We start from the raw sequence: 22,217 nt of genomic DNA on the forward strand, positions 1-22,217 counted from the left end.
CAGCGCTGCCTAGTTTGACCGCTTTGTCTTTCATAGACGACAGCTGGACGGCAGACTCCAGATCAGCTCTGACTGCTTGTTTTCCTCCGGTCTGTGAAATCTTGCAGATGACATTAGGAGCACCAGAGGAACATGATTTATTTCATTACCTGTCTCATGCACTACTGTGAGGATATAGTGTTTTATTAAATTAACTTTTTTTATCATATTTGCTGCAATTCTATGCACTGCAGCTTTAAGTGCAAAGTAGAGCTCAAATATACACAGTTAATTCATTTTATATAATGAAATATAACAATTCTGATAATCGATTAATGAGTTGGGTCATTTATCAAACAAAAATCCCAATTATTCTCTTGTTCCAGCTTTTTAAACTTATTCATTAAAGATTGAATAGCTTTGGGTTTTAGTCTCTTGGTCTGACAAAAAGCAAATTGAAAGAAGCATTTCTGGAGCCCCTTCCACCCATTCGGGCTCTATAAGAAGGAAATAAATCATTACAAAAAGGGAAAAAAATATGCTTTGAGTAGGATGTAGCATAAAACAATTATAATACCAAGCTCATGGTTAAGAGTAAAAATCCCTTAAAGGGACTATTTGTAACTTTCAGAAATGCTTCTTAACAGCAACACCTGTGGCCGTGAAATCAACGAAAGTCAGCGTCGGGCTCGCGCTTGCTCGCTCTCAATATACCTGAACGAGCATCACTCAAAACAGTGAGGCGACACAAGTCAGCTAAAACCACAATATCACTCTATATTTCAGCTGCTTGGCAGTAATGTTAGCTGACCAGACGAAGGTCTCTCCATGAACATGATTTAGATCTGATCCTAGTGTTGGCTTTTCCTGCCTCAGTGCAGGCTGATGCAGCGGGGCTCTGCAGCGTGTCTCCCTGCTCTCTCTGCCCGCAGCCGGAGAGAGCAGAGGAGACACCGGCACCCGGTCGGTAACGAGAAGACTACGTAAATCTCTGTAGAGCTCCGTCACTTCACAAGACACGGAAAACCTCTGTTGGTCTGGAGGAGCTGCAGCAGTTATTTCTGCACAAACGTCCCCTGTGCATTCACTAGATATTCTCAGAGCTAAACTAACTCTTCTGCAGTGTGTAGTGAACGCGCGTTCACGTCTAGAGGTGGAGCGAGCTGAGCTGTCTGAGTGAAGGCGAGCAGGCAGAGGAGGAGTGTACAGCGGCTACACGCGAACGCGCATATGCGAGCGCGCATGTGTGATGACACGCTACATTTATGCACGTACAAAGTTACAAATAGTCCCTTTAATAAATAAGGGCTAATGCATTATAAAAAAAAATGACACACTTTGGGGATCTTGACAATGAACCCATACCAATAAATTGTCTAATTCCACACAACCTTCTAAAGTTAAAACCAAGCTATGCAAACACAATGTAGAAAAGAACTGATGGATCAATTGATTTGAGAATAATAGGAATTAGTTTTGGGAACACTGATTTCACAGATACATTTGATCTACAGTGGTATCCGATGATGCAATAAACTGCAACAGTTGCATTTCAGTTTTCATATAAACTGGAAAAACAAAGTTCGGAAACTTGTGTTTGGTGGATTATTTCTCTGTTGTTACAATGCTAATGGTCATTGTATTTTACATCGTTGGAAAGCCTGTTTATTTACCTTCACAATGATGTCCAACTTGTAAGGATCATGCATTTGTGGGATGAGCGGCACAGCATAGCGTTCTCCACGTCGTCTCCATACTTTGACCCTGCCATCCAACTTTCGCAGACAAAACCTGGACTCATCACTGAACATGACATTCCCCCACAATGTTTAGGTTCCATTGTCTGTGTTGTCGACACCAGCGCAAACGGGCCTGACGGTGAAGGGCAGTCATTGCAGGCTTCCTGGTAGCCTTATGAGAATACACTGTTTACCATTGGCAGAGCATTTTGGCAAATATTTCTTGGGCGCTACCCACATAATCAGCTGTGCTGCTCATCCCACAAATGCATGATCCTTACAAGTTGGACATCATTGCGAAGGTCAATAAACAGGCTTTCCAACGATGTAAAATACAATGCCAATTAGCATTGTAACAACAGAGAAATAATCCACCAAACACAAGTTTCCAAACTTTGTTTTTCCAGTACATATATATGGGTATATGAGTTTTATTTAGATTTGCTTGAAATGCAAAACAAAGGGTCAGGGCTTCCATGTACAGTAAATGCTGACCCATCGAGTCGCCCCCTTCTGTGCTATTTAAGAATTCCCTATTGTATGATAATAGGACTAAGTCGACAGAGTCCAGTGCTGTATAGAGTCGAAGCATAAAGAGATGTGTGCTGGTAGTAGATCTGAACTGAGTTTCAGGTCATCCTCTGCCTCGAAATAGGCTGTGTGGGAAAACATTGAATATAAAATATTAAATGTAAGAATTTTCACTGTTCAGCACTCGTACATTATGGTCAGAGTTATGACTCGTGCTTCATTGATGCTAGCAGAGATTATTTAAACCAGCCAGGTGTTCTTTCTGCGGGTACAATCTTCATGCTTTATCCTCCTTTTTCATTTCTACACACTCGGCATTCAGCACATGGCAGGACTGCGTTAAAGGTGCAGTGTGTACAGTAGGACATCTGGTGGCGTTTAACGGCGAGGTTGCAGATTGCAACCAACTGAGACCTTATTGAACTTCTCCCGTGTGCCGAACGTGAAGGAGAATTACGGTGGCGGGGCGTGAAAATATGAAAATGCGAATGACCCCTATCTAGAGCAAATGTTTGGTTTGCATGGCGACCGGCTCCGCGTAGTTATAAAGGGCTCATTCCAAGATAACAAAAACACAACGATTCATATTTTCAAGTGATAATACACTATAGAAAAAACATACTTATTAATATTATATTCCATTTCTGCCAACAGATTACATACTTTTCATTTAAAATGTCATTGCACAAAGGAGGCAAATAATAATTTCTCAAAATGTGGGAGTATTCCTTAAACATAGGGTTGGTAGTGCTGTTCAGTAAATTTTTTTGTTATATTTGTTGAAATTCTCATTACATTCCGACAATAATCAATACAAAATCTGGTATCTGTGGAAGTCACAGGACTCAGATAATCCTTTCCAATCATTTCATTTGGCCCGAATGTAATGACTGGATGGACTACCTGTCTGTCTAACTACCTGCCTGTCTGCGCAACACATTGTCACTTCCAACTCGTCAAATACTGCACCTTGGTCCGTGCCCCTCGGCATTGAAGATGCATGGGCTACCCCTCTTGTGTTACTTTTTCACGGACTGGGGACGGCGTGCTCGTTACATTCATAGTGTCCATTCAAAATAAACTTCCGTTTTCACAGGAAGTCAGGTTTAGGCAACAGAACCACTTAGTAGGTTTAGGAAATTGTCGTGGTTGACGTTAACTTGACTGACTAGCGACTCACCGACAAGTCACGTGACATGAACAGCGGTCTCCTGGTTGAAAGTCTTGTGTTTGTTTGACCCATCCACCACCCCTTCCGCCTGCCCGCTATTACTTGCTACGACCGTTGAATAACGCCACGGGTGGGTTTACATTGGAGTTAGTTGAAAGCCCGGTTCGTCAGATACCGTTGCTAAAGGGCCCCTCCATGCTTCGGTTTCCATTGCCGAGGATCACTTACCAAAACGACGGTATTTGATGAGTTGGGAGAACAGGTTGGCCTGCGCGTTACTCTGTCATTGCACTCATTGCGTGTCACCGGAGTCTTCCACAAGCTGCTAGCTTGACAACTGTGAGTACTAATAACAGCAATGTTCGTTGTTTACTTTCATTATGATATGGTTACCTTCATAATGATAATTTTTTTAGGGAGTGGCTTTGGAGGGTTTTGTCGACTTGGCAACTTTCTTGCTATAGATTTAATGACGTTTGGAGCTAGTGCTGCTAGCTGCTTTCATTGGGAAAGAGTTGGCAACACTGGGGCTGGGTTTTTCAGTTAGATCATTTTTAAAAAAATCTAGTGTACTCTTGCTAGTTTCTCAGCATAACTTACCCTAGCTTTAAGTGCTGGCACTGCTAGGAGTAATCTGTGCTGTAGAATAGAGATCTATGCCTGCGTCCTTCACGTCGTTGTCAAGAAATAGAGTGTGGTTGGTGTGAGTGATGGATAGAGAGACATGTATGCCGGTGGGGACACGTGCTTCTCCTTGTTTGCGTGTACAGTAGGTGTGTGTGTGTGTGTGTGTGTGTGTGTGTGTGTGTGTGTGTGTGTGTGTGTATGTGCGTGCACGTGCGATAGAGGAGGTGAAGGCAATAAATAATTGACAGGTGGGGTTGGCTGTGGACGTGAGGACCCTCGTTAGCCGCATCCATCCTGAGCGCCATGTTTCTATGACAATGTCAAATGCGCTGCCTATTAGTGCCACTTATACAGACATGCTCCCTTCAGGGAGGGAATGGAAACCCCTCACTATGGCAACCACTTGGAGTGACTCTGTCCTTTCCATTGCATACCATGCTTTGGTTTGGTTGAGGGATAAGTATAAAACCTGAGAGACAACTAGCAGGGAGAATTTTGGAAGAGAAGTGTGTATGTTTTTATAGGTATGTGTGTGTGTGTGTGTGTGTGTGTGTGTGTGTGTGTGTGTGTGTGTGTGTGTGTTTGGGGAGAATCGACTGACAGTGAGAAAACAGACAAGGTGTCACTTCTCAACGGTCATGATTTTGTACTGTCTGAATTGCCGAGACGTGTGAGGATATAATTACAGATAGCACTTAGCACAGAATAAGATAATGCAGCCAACTCTGCTGATGGTGTCTGCGAGACTGTCAGCCGCAGCGCCGAGAAAGGATAAGCACACCATTTGCATTTAACTGAGCTTGTATTGTGAAGATTGCTGCTTCAATACACAATATGCCCCTTTCTGATGAGAGCACTGGGTATGTTTTGTCATCTGCAATGGAGAACTAAACTGTTATGGGGAGAGGTAAAAGTAAAATGCACCCTGCTGGTTTTGCGTTAAGAGGGTAAAGATGAGATTCAACCTGTTATGTGTGTGTGTGTGTGTGTTTGTGTCTCTCTCAGGTGGCTGGAATCAAAGGCATGTTGATTGCTAACAAGAGGCAAGACAACCAGGTCAAGACCTACATGACCTACAATAAAGGCCGGGAGTGGAGGCTCCTGCAGGCACCTGCTGCTGACCTGGATGGAAACGACATTCACTGCATACTGGTAAGATACTGCTCATTATCATCAAAGGGACTGTTTGTAACTTCTAACACGTATAAATCATTCCGGATCGGTGTCCTATGCGCGCTCTCGTGTGGCTACGCTGTTCAGACTCAGTCTCCAACACAAACTACACGGAAGCACCAAAACCTCTTGGTTGTATCTAGTGAAGCCCGTCTCATAACACAGTGTTGGCCGCGGTCGGAGGACGTGGGGAGACCGCAGCTTTGGTCTCCAGGGCCGGAGTCTCTGCTGTACTCTGATCCTCTGCCTGCTTGCCTTCACTCACACACCGCGCTCGTTCTCGCTCTTTCGCTCCACCTCTCACGTGCATGCGCGCACACTGCAGAAGAGTTAGTTTAGCTCTGAGAATATCTAGTGAATGTACAGTGGAGGTTTGTGCAGAAATAAATGCTGCAGCTCCTCCAGACCAACAGAGGTTTCCCGTGTCTTGTGAAGTGACGGGGCTCCGCAGAGAGAAACGTTATCGTCTCCGACCAAAACTCCGGTGTCTCCCTGTTCCCTCCGGCCGCGGTCGGGAGGCTGAGGCCGGAAAAGCCAACACTAGAATCAGCAGTGATTCATGGAGAGACCTTCGTCTGGTCAGCTAACATTACTGCCAAGCAGGTGAAATATAGAGTGATATTTTGGTTTTAGCTGACGTGTGTCTCCTCACTGTTTTGACCGATGCACGCGCTTGTGCACGCTTTTTGGGTATTTTTTGGTATTATTGGGCTAAAACTCCATAATAATCTTTCAGCATTTTTTTATTACATTTTTGGGTTGTCCATCTGCACATTTGTCTGTCTTAGGTCTGCATGTACGTCTGTCTGTCCATCCGTACAAATGTCCACTTGGACTCAAGGATGAACTGATTACATTTTGGAGCTCAAGGGGTCAAAAGTTAAGGTCACTGAGACCTTGTGTCCGTCCCATTCTCGTGAATCTCAGGAACGCCTTGAGCCAATTTCTTCAAATTTGGTACATTGTCCAAACGTTGGACCAGTGCCAGTTCGGGATTCGAACTGCTAGCTTTTTAGTTCATCTGTTTGATCTGTCTACGGACCGTTCTACCACTGACCATCTTGGAAATAAGCTGCAAGGCCATCTGACTCTGTAAAATGAGAAAGTTTGCTCCGGCTGGTGGGCGGTGTTTGGTATTTCCTCAGCTGATCTCTACATGGCTGTTTGGACACAAAATTTCTCATAAAAATAACTTTAATAAAAATAATAGCGCATTCTGCCCACTGTTGCTTTAATGGCATGTAACTATAGAAAGCATTAGTAAATTATAAACTTATTTGTATCTTTGCAAGATCCTTGATAGTCCTGAAAGGCGCCACCAAATAAAATGTATTATTATTATTAATAATTATTTATTAAATTATGTGTTAACAATTAATATAGCCTATAGCCTAAAATGTATAAACACTGTATGTAGGGTGCCTTATTAGAAGGGTGCCTAGTGCCTATTAGTAGGGTGCCTTCAGACCCTTCCAATCATAAAAAGCTACATGAAAGAAAAAAGCTGATTTAAAATAAAATTTAAAAAACAATAAAATAAAATTATATAAGAGGTAATGTTGTCTCTCACTGCAACTTGCTGTGGCAATAAACCTATTATTAGTGTTCAATATAGGTGTTGGACAGAGAGACTCAGTGCTCTCAGCCTTGAACATCCTATGTTGGTGGTTGCGTGCCCACTTGCAAGTAATAAAACTGAGAAAGACACTCTTGTTTTTGAGTCCTCATTCAACAGAAATTGCCTCCACAATATGTTACACACTTTTGCTTTAAAAATAAGTCAGATCAGGTGCTCCGCTGACAGATCCAGATACGCGGCATGTGTTGACGGCGTGTCGTTCCTCATTAGACAGCCTCCCTCCAACTCAAACTAACAGGGTGACTGTGAGGAGGAATCATGTTGGAGACATTAGGGGGACTTCATGCTGTTTAAGAGGTGATTGCGGGGCCGTGCGGTGTGGCTTACAGGTTCCCTGTGATTGCGCATTCATGTGACATTTTAATTAGTGCCGTAGATTCCGTTTTGATTACCCTGTTCAGTCCCACTGCCCTTGATGTCCTTACACCAGTGACACGCTGTCTGCTGCAAAGATGAAAGCCGACACTTTTTTTTTTTTTCTGCTCTGTGAACAAATGTAATTGTCTTCTGTTGTGTGCATGCCCCGGAGACTTGGCTTCATACTTTAATGCAAATTCCATCGCTCTTTGTGTTAATGACAGATTAAATGCAATTAGCAAAAAATGTATGAAGGCACAGTTGGTTCTCTCTGGGAGACTAATACATCTGGCTTGTTTTGCGACGGTTTGTTTTTGTTCTACAATTTTTGTTCTGACCCCTATCATTTGTGAATTATGAACTATGAAATTGTGGATTGCATGATTCACAATTACACAGCGAGAATAAGATTAATTTATATCAATTTTACTGTAATTACTTTTCAACATAATATATCACCACTTAGACAAAGTGATATGCAAATGAGTGATAGTTTTCACATTAACATTTAACTTAAAGGGGACATATCGTGCTCATTTTCAGGTTCCTAATTGTATTTTGGGGTTTCTACTAGAACATGTTTAAATGCTTTAATGTTAAAAATGTTTTTATTTTTCTCATCCTGTCTGTCTGAATATACCTGTATTCACCCTCTGTCTGAAACGCTCCATTTTAGTGCCCTGTCTCTTTAAGACCCCCTCCTGAAAAAGCTCTGCTCTGATTGGCTTGAAATATGGTGCACCTTTGCAAAGGTGGTTCTCAAGCTTTGGGTGGAGCAATGTTAATTTTGGTAACTAAAACTATGACGAATGATGTTCATTAACAACCTTATTTTTAATTTTTGTATTTTGTATTTTATTATTTTAATTTAATTTAATTTCATTTTAATTTATTTCATTTCATTTTATTTTATTTTATTTCATTTTATTTTATTTGATGTATTTATTTATTTTTTAAGCTTGTTTTTTGTATGTGGGGTTGGTATGTTTGAGTCTATGTAGATGTTAGCTTTTTGTTTGTGATGAAAATGTAATAACGGTGACGATATCAAACATGCAATATTGTTGACGAAAAAAGATGAGAAGAAAATGTAGTTTAAAAGATACAAACTTTACCAAAATCTCTCTTTTGGGCAACTTCCACCATCTCATCCCCTGTCTCTGTCACTCTCTCTGTGTCTCCAACACACACACACACACACACACACACACACACACACACACACACACACACACACCCTGTGCTGCAGCGGTGGCTCTCAGTCCATCTCTTTCCTTCTTGTCTCAGCAGTCCTGAATTGTGCTATGATAATGCATAAAGTTGGTGGTTTGCAGGTCAGGTTCAGGTGGTTGAGTAATGCATATTTTTGAATGTTGGTCGGGTGGATTGGCTCTCATAACGGACCGGTAAGTGCGACTGAACCGCACATCATTAATGAGTCAAGTCAAGTCAATTTTATTTGTATATTGCCTCAGGGGGCTTTAAGATCAGTTCAGGATACGACACCCTCTGTCCTTTACAGTACGACCCTCTCATCGGATAAGGAAAAACTTAACCAAAAAAAAATGGAAGAAACCTCAGGAAGAGCAACAGAGGAGGGATCCCCCTTCCAGGATGGACAGACATGCAATAGATGTCGTGTGTACACAGTAACAACATACTGAAAATACAACATAGACAATCCATATGACAAAAAATAATACATCTAATGTGAGAAGGTGGATCCAGGAGGATGTCAAATAGCTTCCCGGTGTCGCCAAACAGATAGAGCCAGAGCAACACAACCTCCTCTCCACGCCAAACAGATACAGCCTGAGCAACACAACTGCCTCTCCACGCCAAACAGACAAAGCCCAAGCAACACAACCTCCTCTCCACGCCAGATAGGTAGAGCCAGAGCAACACAACCTCTTCTCCATGCCAGATAGGTAGAGCAAGAGCAACACAAACTCCTCTCCATGCCGAATAGATAGAGCCAGAGCAACACGACCTCCTCTTCACGCCGAATAGATAGAGCCAGAGCAACACGACCTCCTCTTCATGCCGAATAGATAGAGCCAGAGCAACACAACCTCCTCTTCACGCCGAATAGATAGAGCAAGAGCAACACAAACTCCTCTCCATGCCGAATAGATAGAGCCAGAGCAACACGACCTCCTCTTCATGCCGAATAGATAGAGCCAGAGCAACACAACCTCCTCTTCATGCCGAATAGATAGAGCAAGAGCAACACAAACTCCTCTCCATGCCGAATAGATAGAGCCAGAGCAACACGACCTCCTCTTCATGCCGAATAGATAGAGCCAGAGCCAGAGCAACATGACCTCCTCTCAACCATGGAACCTAGCGCAGTCAGGAAGACTCAAACTAACTGCGAAGCTGCATTCTTAATCATTCAACCTGTGTTTTTCATCAGATAAGAATAAAATGACAAAATGATTGGTTTTGGCTAGAACAGATTGACTGAAATGTTCAATATAATCTGATGACTAAATATGACATTTGACACAGGATTAAGACAAAAAATAGCTAAAACAATTTGACTGAAAGTTGAGTAAAAAGTAATGACTTTTCGCAGACTAAAACTGGACAAAAATGTTTTGTGTTGTTGTCGACTAAAAATGACTAAAACTAATAAGCATTTTCATTTTAAGACTAAGACGTAATCTAAAATAGCTGCCAAAATTAACACTGGGGTGTTAGATCCTCAGATGGTGGGGGTGGGGGGGTGGGGCGATATATTCTAATGAGCCTGCATGCGACATAGGAAGGGGAGCCAAAGGGGCTTGTTGGGGGTTGTTGAATCACGTTTTCTGATCCAGTCAGCCCACAAAAAAACTGACTGGACTGACTCATGATATGTCCCCTTACAACATGTCTCTTCTTCTTCTTCTTCTTCTGCAGCCTTTCTGCTCACTCCATCTCCAACTGCAGACATCAGAGAACCCTTACTTGTCAGGAACAATCTCCACCAAGAGCTCTGCACCAGGGATCATCGTTGCCACGGGTGAGACAAAAGACTCAATGCAAATGTGTCGTAAAACCACTTCACACAACTTACTTTGTACTATAGCAACTTGTTTGTGATGCATTATTTTGTGATAAAGCTTTTGAAAACGTACTAAGCATAAATATGCATTTCATATAATGAAAGCAAGGTATTTTGGGATGAGGAAGTGCACCGTGATCCACCCACTCAGCTACTAGACTACTTAATGCAGCACCGATGTGACCCTTCCGTGCCCTCTCGCTGGAGCTTCTGTCTCAGTGATTCTTTAAGCTACACTGGGCACAGTGCACTGCAGGATTCTTCCACAGAGACAAATATGGTGCGGATCACATGACCACCTGTCTCGATGTCACGTCACCCAGCCAATTGTGTGAAAAAAAGGCAACAGTTTGTGTTATGTATAAGTGAGTAAGTGTATGAGCATTTGAATGAGTTGAAGCAAAGAAAGAGAGATGACAAAATAGATGTGTTGGCACCGGGTGGTGGCGTCAGCAGACAAAAACAAAACAAAAAAGTCTTCCTTTTGTTGTTGTGTGCGTGTACTTTCATACGTGAGTGTGTGTTTGTCTTCGGATCTGTCTGTTTTGTCTCGGGTGTGTGAGAATGCTGAATAAACATACATCCGCCGCCGCTATGCTTGCACAGTGTGTCTTTGTGTGTTTGTGTATCGCTGGCCGAGCCTTTGCTTTGGCACCGTGATTCACTTTGCCCGCTGCGCCTTTTAAGACGTCAGCTGGTGCAGAGATCATCTCACCAACATGACAAACACCATCCAGATCAAACACATGCCTGTTTACTGAGCCGTGGCCAAGATAGCGGTGCAGATCAACGGAAAAGAAGTCGGTTCGCTCGCTGCACAACTCGCAGGGAAAAAAGCTTCGGAGGCATTTTGTTATAACGCCGCAAACTTGCCAGAGCGAAGGATGCACTCGCTCACTCCTCCACAGCTCACACATTACGTTGCCTGAATGATGCAGGCATCCATAGGAATTAACCTAGGGTCTCTCCCTGTATTATTCACATGAATGGAAGAAAGCAATAGCTGATCTGGGAATCAAGCCAGAGGAATGGATTTAATTACAGACGTGGTGTGATTGGCAGCGTGTATTTAAAAACACATGGCCCCTTTATCTGTGTGATCTGCAGTTTCGTTGTATCACATAATATTCTCTTGGCATTTCCACTGCAGGGAACATTGGAGCAGAGCTGTCTTACAACAACGTCGGCATGTTCATATCATCTGACGCGGGCAATAGCTGGAGACAGGTGAGCTTCACACCGAGATCAATCAGAATCATGTTCCACTTCATTGACTACTTTTTTTTACATGCAATGGATTTGCTTTGGTGTATTGGTGCATAAATAAATACAATAATAAAAACAAAAAGCAAGTGCTAAAAATCAAGAAACATAAATATAGAATAGAAGATAAAAAAAAATATGAAAAAGAAATACTATAACAGCCCGGACACACCAGGAACGTCAGGAGCGCTCGGTGGCTGCGTAATTCACGCGTCAGGAGTTCACACCAGCTGCATTTCAGCTGCATGTCAGCTGCTGTCAGCCCTTTCTTTCTACATAGAGTTTGCCTTTTAATGGCCATTTCATTCATTATAGATATAATTTTTTATTTATTTTAGACAGAGAAAGGTTAAGAAACGTGTGGTAATTTGGTAAATAATAGTAATAATCCACAATTAAAACTGCTTACTATATTCATTCATGAAGCTCTCCAAGTCACTGCATGTTCTACAACACTGTCCGACACATATTTGAGAATAAAAGCCTTGTGTTAAAAAATTAAGGAATTCTGTCCACAGGAAAAACGCTTGAGGGCTTTTATTTTGAAATGAAAGCAGGAAGTATTGATTTAAAAATAAGTCTTTACTTTTTTCTCATCTCCGTAACATAGTCTACAGAAAGACATCAAAACTGCAGTAATGTAGCTGATATGATGTTAATATAGTCAATAGATCACTTTCACTGTCTGTTGCTGCTGTGAGACGTGAGTGGCACGCGTCAAAAATAGGCGAGACCTCTATTCTCTAGAAGAGACGCAGCTGAGATGCGCGTCTCACACGGGCAGTGTGGTTGCTCTAACCTGTTAACACGGATGCCTAAATAAAAAACAACAGGTAACGCAGCCGCCACGCGCTCCTGACGTTCCTGGTGTGTCCGGGCTGTTAAATGAAAGAGCATTTTAGAAGTGGTAGTTTTGTGCAGAAATGTGAAAATTGTCCAAAGAATGTACAAAGTTTGACAGTACAAAGTGTAAAAATAAAATGCAATGTACAGCGATATAGTCCCAAAGATGTGTGTTAACGTTACGCATAGGCACATGTGAAGACGTTAATATAACATGTAGTGTCCAAGCAAACTGACAGGCTTGTACAACAGTTTGACATCTTGACATAACAGTTACTGGCTTTCCAAATGTATATTTTATTAAGGTGTCTTGTTATACAACCCAGTTGACACTTTTGCTAAGCCCCAACCCCTCAGTGACTGCTGCTACACCTGTCAAACATACCACTTCAGCAGGTGCAGCATACAATAGGCCTTTTCTTCTTGTTGACATGTCACAGCGGGAAAAGTACAGGTGTAAATAGAATGAATGATGGCTGAATTCCATTAAAGCTGCTTTAGCTCGGTCCTGGTATTGTGCATGCTGGCATGGTGGTATTAGTATTAGCTGTGCTTTTCCTACCGTGACAAGTCAAAATGTCTGCGTTGAAAGAAAAAAAAACACCGTAATAGTAACAGATTTACAACTCAAAATTCAGAGTGATTTTTTGAAACAACAAACAGTCTTTGATTTCTAGAAAAAAAGGCAGCTGGCTTCTTTTGCTAACTGAAATGTTAGTGAATTTAATTAGCTATGGCTAGCTAATTAACATAAACTCTTTGAGTTGCTTTATACATGATGTGATGCTAAAGGCCTGATGCTAATGCTACGGTTCCCAGGTCTGTATCCTCATTGGTTAATTTTCCATGTAGAACTCAATAAAGGAGGAGCATTCTTTTTGTATTGCAATGTAGAGCTAGTTAGCTCTACTATTATTTTGATTAGGAAAAATATGCTAACTATAGACAAACATATTGCCACTGGACAAGTTACACAGTGGTTTGATTCATGCTTTATTGTTTGGATTTGCAAACAATATGTTCCACGTTCCAAATATGTGGCTTAATAACATCTTCTCCCATTTCCCAACACCCAATAAAGAGCAGGACAGACGTTTTTAGCCTCAACTCCGAGTTACATCCAGGACCAGTTCCCATGCAGTGTGAGAATATTACACGGTGGTTGTGATAGTCTTGAATTTTTATTTTCCTAACCGTAACATGCGAACTCCAAAGAATAATAGGCTACATACCTCATATAATAATGTAGCCAGCTAAGGATATGCTAAATCCTGGCCTTGGAAGTATTGCCAGGTTACTATTGTGGAAAGTATAAGCTAGCTTGCGGGTATGCTGTTATTCGTAGGTTACTTTAGAGCCATTAGCCATGTTTCTATTAACATATTTTTGTGCGCATTTTGAAGTATTGCATTAGACAATCCATAAGGAAATGGCAAAATTTGATGAAACTTCCTAAATTGCGCAAAAAAAGGCTCCCTTGAGTTTTTTTTTTTGCTTTCATTGAAAAGTAGTCAATGCGCTAAATGGATAATGGAAATGCCTTTTCCAATGTAGCAAACATTTAAATCCACGACTGATCAGCTGTTTCCACTGTCGCCGTCTTCCCTGATATATATTTATATAATACTCGCTGACATGAAAGAATAATTTGCCCAATTGAAATAAATTTTTCTCTCGTAGATCGGCCGAGGCGACTTATTTGTTTGACTACTTCTTCTTCTACTGTGTTTACTGGTTGATTACAGCCAAGCCAACTTCTGACAAAAACTACACCTATAGCCTAGTTTATTCGCTTCAAACCAGTTGATGGAAACGCGCCTAATTTGCATTTCTTTATTTGCAACATTTCAAAAAGTTCGCTGAGAATTCGCTTGACAATTGAAAGTAAACATTACTATTGTTGCCTATGATTTTCATAAGGAAGCAGCTGAAGCCTTTTCGAAAAGTTACTAGATGCTGCTAGATGACGTCACATACTAATTTGCATATCTGGTGCATCATTACATAACTATTTACATTTAAAAGATAAATGAAATTCAAGGTAAATGTAAAGAGCCCTAACTAGCTATGTATATCATTAGCTATTATAATTTTGATCAACTCATCAATAACTATTTATGAAGACTGTTTGTGTAAGGTAAAACAAAATAAGTAAAGACACCACCCTCCACTTCGTATACGCACGCCTCTGGAGAGAAATCTTTATGGTTGCAAAGATATTATTTAGTGAATGGTCGGATGCTTATCTCAGGGTTTCTTGTAAATTATGAAAGTAATATTTGCATGTTGCATCAATACTATAATGACTGTTTTCTGCATATGCCTGTTTAGATTTTTGAAGAGGAGCACAATGTGTGGTTTCTGGACAGAGGAGGGGCCCTCGTCGCTGTCAAACAGCCGTCTGTGCCAACCAGGCACTTGTGGTACGTCCATTTAGGGGATTTTTTTTGGACACTCTTCCTTTCTGAAATTGCTTTTCCAATTTCCAATTCCTAACTTTAGGTTAATTCAACCCTTATGGTCCCAAAAAAATGAGCATGTATATATTATATGTGACACTCGATCCATTTAGCAATGCACTTTGACTGTGGCTCATGAAAAAAAAAAAGTCTTAGGCAGCCTAATTTGAGATTTTTTTTTTTCCAAGCCACTTATCATTAACAGCCAGCCGTCTGAGCCCCCCCCCCTTTTAATGTTTTCATTAACACATTGCCTTCCTCTTGCCAAATCGGGTGCCTACGCTTTGCCTCAGTGCAGGCTAATCCAAGTGAGACCAGATCTGTTCTCCAGTCGCTTTTGCAACAATTCTGAAATTAGTTTTAGAAGCAGTGAAGTGTAGCCTGCTGTTTTTTTTTCTTCTCTCAACCAATTTAAGTGTGGTGGTAGAGGAAGTGAAAAAAAAAAAAAAGACAGATAGAAAGAAGCCTGTGTAGCTCCACAGCCACTGTACAGCAGCTATGGAACAGTATTGCTTTCTCAGCCAGTGTTAAGTTAAACACTTCCCCTGCCTGAATCTCATAATGGGTGCATGTCAACGCTTTTTTCTGTTGTCAGTGCTTTTAGCGAAATCAAGGCAGTGTGGGGGGGAGGTGGGAGGGGGCGTTTAGAGGCCACATGGGGGGATTTTCTTTCTTCCGAGCACAGGCCTCAGCAGTGTTTCAACCCATGTCACACTCAGGTACTCCTAGTTGTTCTCACTTCAGCACCGATGTTGATAAGCTGTCAGAATCAATAGAGCTCAGGCCCCGATGATGAAAGCTGTCCAATTTTTATTTATTTTTTTCTGTCTCCTTTCCCTCTGCAGTTTTGTAGTTGAACATGAAACAGTTCTATTCTGGTCTTGTTTTTTCCACCTTTGTGTAGACTTTTACCCCGGACCCGTGACGTTGCTCTTTTCCTTTTTTGGCATGTGCTCTGAAAGCAGTTTTCCTTTGCATCTTTGCTTTAATAGCCAGACCGTCTGTCTCTTAGATATCCGTTTAATGCTCAGGCTTTTTGATATTTACCCAACGCTACAGTAGCTAATTGCACAGAGACTCCTCTGTTGAGACAAGCCAGTCATTCTGATCCCCACATAACCACCCCCCCGCCCTCCTGAATGACCAGGCACTAATAGAGCGTCTGTCTCCGTGCCATCGTTGTTGCTGGGTTTGTGATGAGAATGCATTCTGACACACATTATACAGGGTCAGCTTTGACGAGGGGAGGCAGTGGACCCAACACAGCTTCTCCCTGGTGCCTCTGTTTGTGGATGGAGTCTTGGTGGAGGCTGGGGCTGAGAACCAAATCATGACGTAAGTCCAGAAAATCCACAAAAAGGGACGAACGACGTGCTAAAAAGGTTTTTGATTTCTCTGTCCTTTTAGGGAGTATTGTGGGCTGAGTGAAAGGTGAACGGTATTTTCTCTATTCTGTTCAGCCCTCTGGGTTCTCAGCAAAAAGGCTAGACGGATGGAGGACCTTTAAGGAAGGCGCCCATTCAAGGCTCAGTGGTATTTAGTCTTTATTAAGCCACAATTCTGAGGGGCAGGTAATGGGTCATATACAGGCTGTTATTCAGACCTTTGTGGATATTAGGTCACCTCACAAACGGGTTTGTTCATAAGGAAATCGCTAATGGGAGGGCTGTTGTGAAACCCTGAAAATGTGGCTTCAAATTTTAAGTATTTCTCTATAAAATGAAATAGTCATGACTAGATGAGCAGTAGTTATAATAGATATAATAGTTACAGTCACAATTTAAAAAAGAAAATACTTGTATTTATTGAGAGTTTAAAACTCGATCAGTTTGATTGACAGGTACCAAAACACCCTCCGACTGTCATCACATTTAGATTCAAACATTGCTGCCTAATTATTATAATCATTGAACTAACATTGACATTGCCCCTTTTCAAAGTCCCGCCCACATCAAACAAGTGAGAAGAGCACAAAAGCAAAAGAAAATAGAAAACTCTAATAATGAGCACAACATTTCTGAATTTGGCAGAAAACATGTTTGTTCATGTAGGCTCCATCAAAAAGCTGATTGTCATTGACAAGTTTTTAGGGCCTTTAAAGGTGCAGTGTGTAGGATTTGGTGGCATCTAGGGGTGAGGTTGCAGATCGCAACCAACTGAAGCTTCTCCTGTGTGCCAAACGTGTGGGAGAACTACGTGGTCGACGTGAAAACTTGAAATGCAAATGGCCCTGTTTGGTTCCGTCCTGGGCTACTGTAGAAAATGGCATTCCTTTAAATGGTTAATCCAGTTCATTGCAATTTGAGGGGATGACATCCCTAAAAAGAGTCGAAGGAGGTGATCGTCGATGACCAGATAGATTTTAAACAAACCACAATGATAACCAAACTTATTTGAAAGAGAAAAGGAAGCACAGCACAATTATTATCCACCAGAGGTCGGCACCTTACTCCGTCTTCTTGTATTCGTATTGGTGATCAACCATGTGAATAGTTGATAAACCTATTAGTAGGTGTAGCAGGTGACAGGTGGGTTAAAAACAACACAGGACTTTCACCCAGGAGAGCGGTGTTCATGTCCGGTGTGAAACCAGATGTCAAAGTTGATTCATTTGTCACGTAACTTCTGTATTTTAGTCGCAGCACTTTCCGGTGTTATTTAAACCTAAACCACCATCTTTTCGTAAACCTAACTAAGCGGACATTGACAAGTGCGTCACGTGTTGCTGGACATTCGTAGGAAAAAGCATGAAAAAAAAGGGAAATTCTATGAATATGTCTTATGTACACAAATTAAACAGATCAAATTTCGTGACTATTTCATGAACTGCCATGAGACAATGTTGAAATATGCCATTACAGAAGATAAAGACGCTCTAACTTTTGACAAAAGTGAACATATGCACCATCTGACTGTGCTGTAGTGATTGTATCTTTTACCAGATCTCAGCAATTACTTTGTGGAGTAGAATGTCATTATTACCAATAGAAATAATAGCTAAAACTTCAAAATATTTACCAAAGAGTTAATAAACCGCAGTTATCCTTTGATGTACAGAGGAGCTGTGTCACTTTATTTTAGCGCTTTGATACATTGACATGAATTCTTTGCTTATGATTCAAAGTCATTTCATCATTTTGCCTCTGCAGCTTTTTCGGACACTTCAGCCACCGTTCTGAATGGCAGCTCATCAAGATAGACTACAAGTCCATCTTTAGCAGGAAGTGCACAGAGGAAGACTATCAAACCTGGCACCTGCACAACCAGGTAAGAAATACGTAGGCTACCACTGACCGTGTTAAAGTTCATGCCATAAACAGACCAGTGTTCACAGTAGTTGTGGTGCTTGTTGTGTCGACAGGGTGAGCCATGTGTGATGGGACAAAAACAGATTTACATGAAGCGCAGACCTGGAAACTACTGCATGCTGGGAAAGGACTACTCCAAAATCCTCTCAGCCGAGTCCTGTATTTGTCGAGCTCATGATTTCGAATGGTAAGATGATGTGTGCCTTTGTACAAAAGCTCCATTTTCCGTAATCGCCGAGGGGGGATTATGTTTCTCCCCATTGTCTGTTAAAGGAGAGCTTCATTAACAACTATGTTTGTTCTCCAACACTGCCACACATGTAGAAGCACTCCTTTCAAAAGGAAGTGCTTTTTCATCTTTGTAGGATTTTTAAATATGTTGATACTTTAATTATGTTTTATCGGGCAGCTGCCAAACGTGAATGTTTGTAACAGTACGAATCAACGGCTTATTTAGTCAATCAAAAGCTCCTCTATTTAAAGTTGAGGTAAAAAAACAGCTATGACTTCTTTAAAAAAAAAAAAAAGCTATTATTCAACAGCCGTTTGTTATTTTCAAGTGTACTCACGCCAACCCGTTCCCACCCGTTATTCGTCAATACACATACCTGGTCAGTGCATTTCGGCGTCTGATACCGAAGTGCCCTTTAGCGTCTGTATGAGCTAACTTCAATGTAAACCCATCCCCTTCAGTAGGTTATTTAACGGTCATAGCAACTGATGTAGTAATGGGAATTCCGTCTCTTTTTAGTGAGTCAGATCATTTGGCTCAGCTCACCAAGAAGAGCCGGCTCTTTCTGCTCCCAAACGACTCTTCGTTTTACCACTTCTGCCTTTTATAATTCAGCCAAATTTAGCGCTGTTTTGACCTATGATTAGTATGTGTGCACATATGTCACTTAAATTAAGTTAATTAATCCAAATGCTGCGCCGTGTCCGACTGTAACTCATCTTGTCTGCTAGTCGCACACCGCACCGCACTCCTCTTTCTTTCTCTCCTCCTCTACCTCCTGCTCTGTACGTGTAGACCATCAGCGCACTGCGCACCCCCGCCCCTCCCTGCTTGATGGTATGATCCTTGTCTGTCATCACTGGCATGGCACACAGGTCATTAACACAACATTCAGTCACAGTCAGTGCATGCATGGAGTGCCCGTTGCACGGAAAAGATCATCCTATCATTCTGCCTTGTATTGTTTAACAACAACAACAACTAAAAAAAGTCTCTCGAACGGGAGCCGGCTCCCATCGTTCACTTAAAAGAGCCGATTCGTTCGCGACTGACACATCTGATGTAGTATGAATAGCAAGAAAGGCTGCAGCCCCTTTCGCACTACCTGTTCAAGGCGAGAATGTCCATTATTCTGCCTCGCTGTTCTGTATGAAAGGTACGGATGTGGAAATGAAGGACATGGAGTTGTTCCACTTCTGAGCCAGCAGCTGAGGTAGTCACAGAGTTGAGCCAATGTCTGTGTGAAAGGAACAGCCGCACACACACACTAGACGCCTATAACCAAGTTGATCTATTCCTATAGTAGTTTTGTTGTCTAAGCCTAACCAAGGCGATCTTTTCCTAAGCCTAACTAAGTAGTTTTATTTTGAAAAGACTAGCAGAATTTGACACGTGCGTCAAAAACATAGGAAAACACACAAAAGATAGATATTTGAAAGTCGTGCTGAGCGACACGAAAAAAAGGGAAATTCGTGTCTATGTACACGAATCAAATAGATTAAATTTCGTGACTATTTCACAAACAGCAATGAGACTGCGTTGTTCTTTTTCAACTTTGACTTATTTTACCTCAGTTTTGTTAAGCAACTTACGTACTTAACTAACACCAGTTATGTAATGAACTGACTTATTTTACGTAACAAACTTACACATCTTTTAAAACGTACTTATTGTTTTGTTTTTTTAAACAAATACAGGACTTTAACCCAAGAGACCGCTGTTCGTGTCCAGCGTGAAACCAAGTCAATATTGATTTATTTTATCTTAGTGTGGTTATGTAAGTTACGTACTTAACTGACGACAGTTATGTAACCCAACCAATGATGTTTTCCTAATCCTAACCAAGTTATTTTGTCGCCTAAACAGTAACCTAAAACTCAGTAAACTTATATATTAGAAGTTTATTTTGAAAAGAGACTGTATGCATGTAATGAGCGAAAACTGTATGTTTCCTGTGAACACGGAAGTTTATTTTGAAAATACACTATGCATGTAACGAGCAGAAACTGTCACGCCACCCTTGACAATCCGTCTTTGACACGCCGCCCTTGACACGCCGCCCTTGACACGCCGTCCTTGACACGCCGTCCTTGACACATCGTCCTTGACACATCCCAAACTGACGCTAGAGCGGTACTTAGAGTGTAATAGTTTTTGCCATTGACCAAGCTGCCATATTTTGATGAGATGGTGAGAATGTGTTGTCCACCCAGATACCATTAAATACAATCTTCAGTATACTGAAATGTGTTGCTCTGTAGGTTGAACTAATTCACCTACAGTACAGCTACAAACACCTCACTCACATTACTTCAAATGAATTGAATTTGGTGCAAAACAGGCAAACATAATGATTAGCGATTAGAAAAGAACACTGCTGTTTTGAGCTCTAATTTAAGACCACTGTGTTATTATATGCTGTTCTTAATGGTTATCTAATAAACACATTTGTTATTAAACCCGCAGAGTGGATGTAAATTGACTTGAGAGATGCATGCTCTCGTAGAAATAATGCAGAGGTGTTTATTCAGCAGAGCAATTAACTGGTTTGCATTACAGCAACACAGACAACATTACAAGTTACAGGTCACCTCTGGTAAAAATAATAATAATACATTGATATATCAATTAATAAAAAAAGCTCTTACGGAAGAGAAAATGTGTAAAGGGGGTGTTATTCCTTAGTAGTAAGCAAGATTTGTCTTCTTCTGTGATCAGAGAATTAACAGTGCATCAATTGAAGCGTGCAGCCCGGACAAGAGAGCGGTTCTATACAAACACCAGCTTCAGCTGGAGGCCAATTTTCAGCCATTTAAGTGGAATCCATTGCATATGCTATTCATGTGTCTCATTAATTTACTCCATTTGCTGTGTGTTTTCCAATAATCTGATCGTTTTGCACAATTTGCTCATAATGTCTGTCTTTCTGTGAGCTCGCTATGCTTGTAATTCTGTTGAGACGATGTGGGTGGGCGTAAATAGTTTCAATTTGTATGCAAATCCTAAACGGTTGTATTTTTTATCTTGTAATGACAGGGAACAGAAAAAAAGCCATTTGAACATACAGCAGTTAGTGTTTGTAGAGTGCCAAATGCTTCCCATTGAACTGATGTAAAGTTAGTTTTATTTTATTTTTTTTCTGTGTCTAAGTCTGATTTGTGCCTGTCTATCTTGCTCTGTCTCTCTCTGCAGGGATTCTAAAATGAGGATTTAAAAAGGCATCAGTACAGAAAAAAGCTCAAATCCTTAAATGTAATTTGAGGTGTGAAGAATCTGTCTGCCTCATGAGCTAAAGTACATACTTATTAACCTTGTATGAAATAATGGTGCTATGTAGGGTGGACACCTGCCTGCAAACAGTCCAATTCTATCATTTTATTGTTTATTCAGTACAAAAGGCTGATCCACAAAAGATTAAAGCTAAATGTCAAACCTCCATGCTTTTTCAATACCGACCATAATGTAGCAAAGAGTATTGGAAACTGTCACGTACTGAAAGTTGACATTGGATGCTGAATCAGGTATATTGTGCTTTTGTCTTGCTCCATGTGTTTTGGCAAAAATAGTGAGCATACGAGGAATCCTTACAGAAAACAATGTTTTCTAATGTATGGAGATGACCTCTTTTGCATCACGTCTTTCTTTGGTGCAGACCAAGCCAACAAAACTACAGGCCATTATGAAAGGGAAACTCTATGTAGAAAGAAAGGGCTGACAGCAGCAGCAGAAACGCAGCTAAAACGCAGCTGGTGTGAACACCCGACGCGTGAATCACGCAAAAGCCACGCGACGCAGCCACGCGACGCAGCCACGCGACACAGCCACGTGAAATTTATTAATGTCTGCA

At 41.3% G+C, this 22,217-nt stretch overlaps 1 protein-coding gene across 1 annotated transcript in view; it reads left to right on the plus strand.

Moving 5' to 3' along the window:
• The window catches only part of sorcs3a (sortilin related VPS10 domain containing receptor 3a), a 290,914-nt gene that overhangs the window by 218,344 nt on the left and 50,353 nt on the right, over positions 1 to 22,217 (plus strand). The window contains exons 10-16 of the mRNA XM_074631018.1: positions 5,053 to 5,199; positions 10,121 to 10,223; positions 11,416 to 11,492; positions 14,703 to 14,794; positions 16,058 to 16,165; positions 17,980 to 18,097; positions 18,192 to 18,325. Coding sequence (XP_074487119.1) covers positions 5,053 to 5,199; positions 10,121 to 10,223; positions 11,416 to 11,492; positions 14,703 to 14,794; positions 16,058 to 16,165; positions 17,980 to 18,097; positions 18,192 to 18,325 — 779 coding nt within the window. The remainder of the gene's footprint in view (positions 1 to 5,052; positions 5,200 to 10,120; positions 10,224 to 11,415; positions 11,493 to 14,702; positions 14,795 to 16,057; positions 16,166 to 17,979; positions 18,098 to 18,191; positions 18,326 to 22,217) is intronic.

The sequence above is a fragment of the Sebastes fasciatus genome, chromosome 3, assembly GCF_043250625.1.
Source record: "Sebastes fasciatus isolate fSebFas1 chromosome 3, fSebFas1.pri, whole genome shotgun sequence".
Classification (NCBI taxonomy): Eukaryota; Metazoa; Chordata; class Actinopteri; order Perciformes; family Sebastidae; genus Sebastes; species Sebastes fasciatus.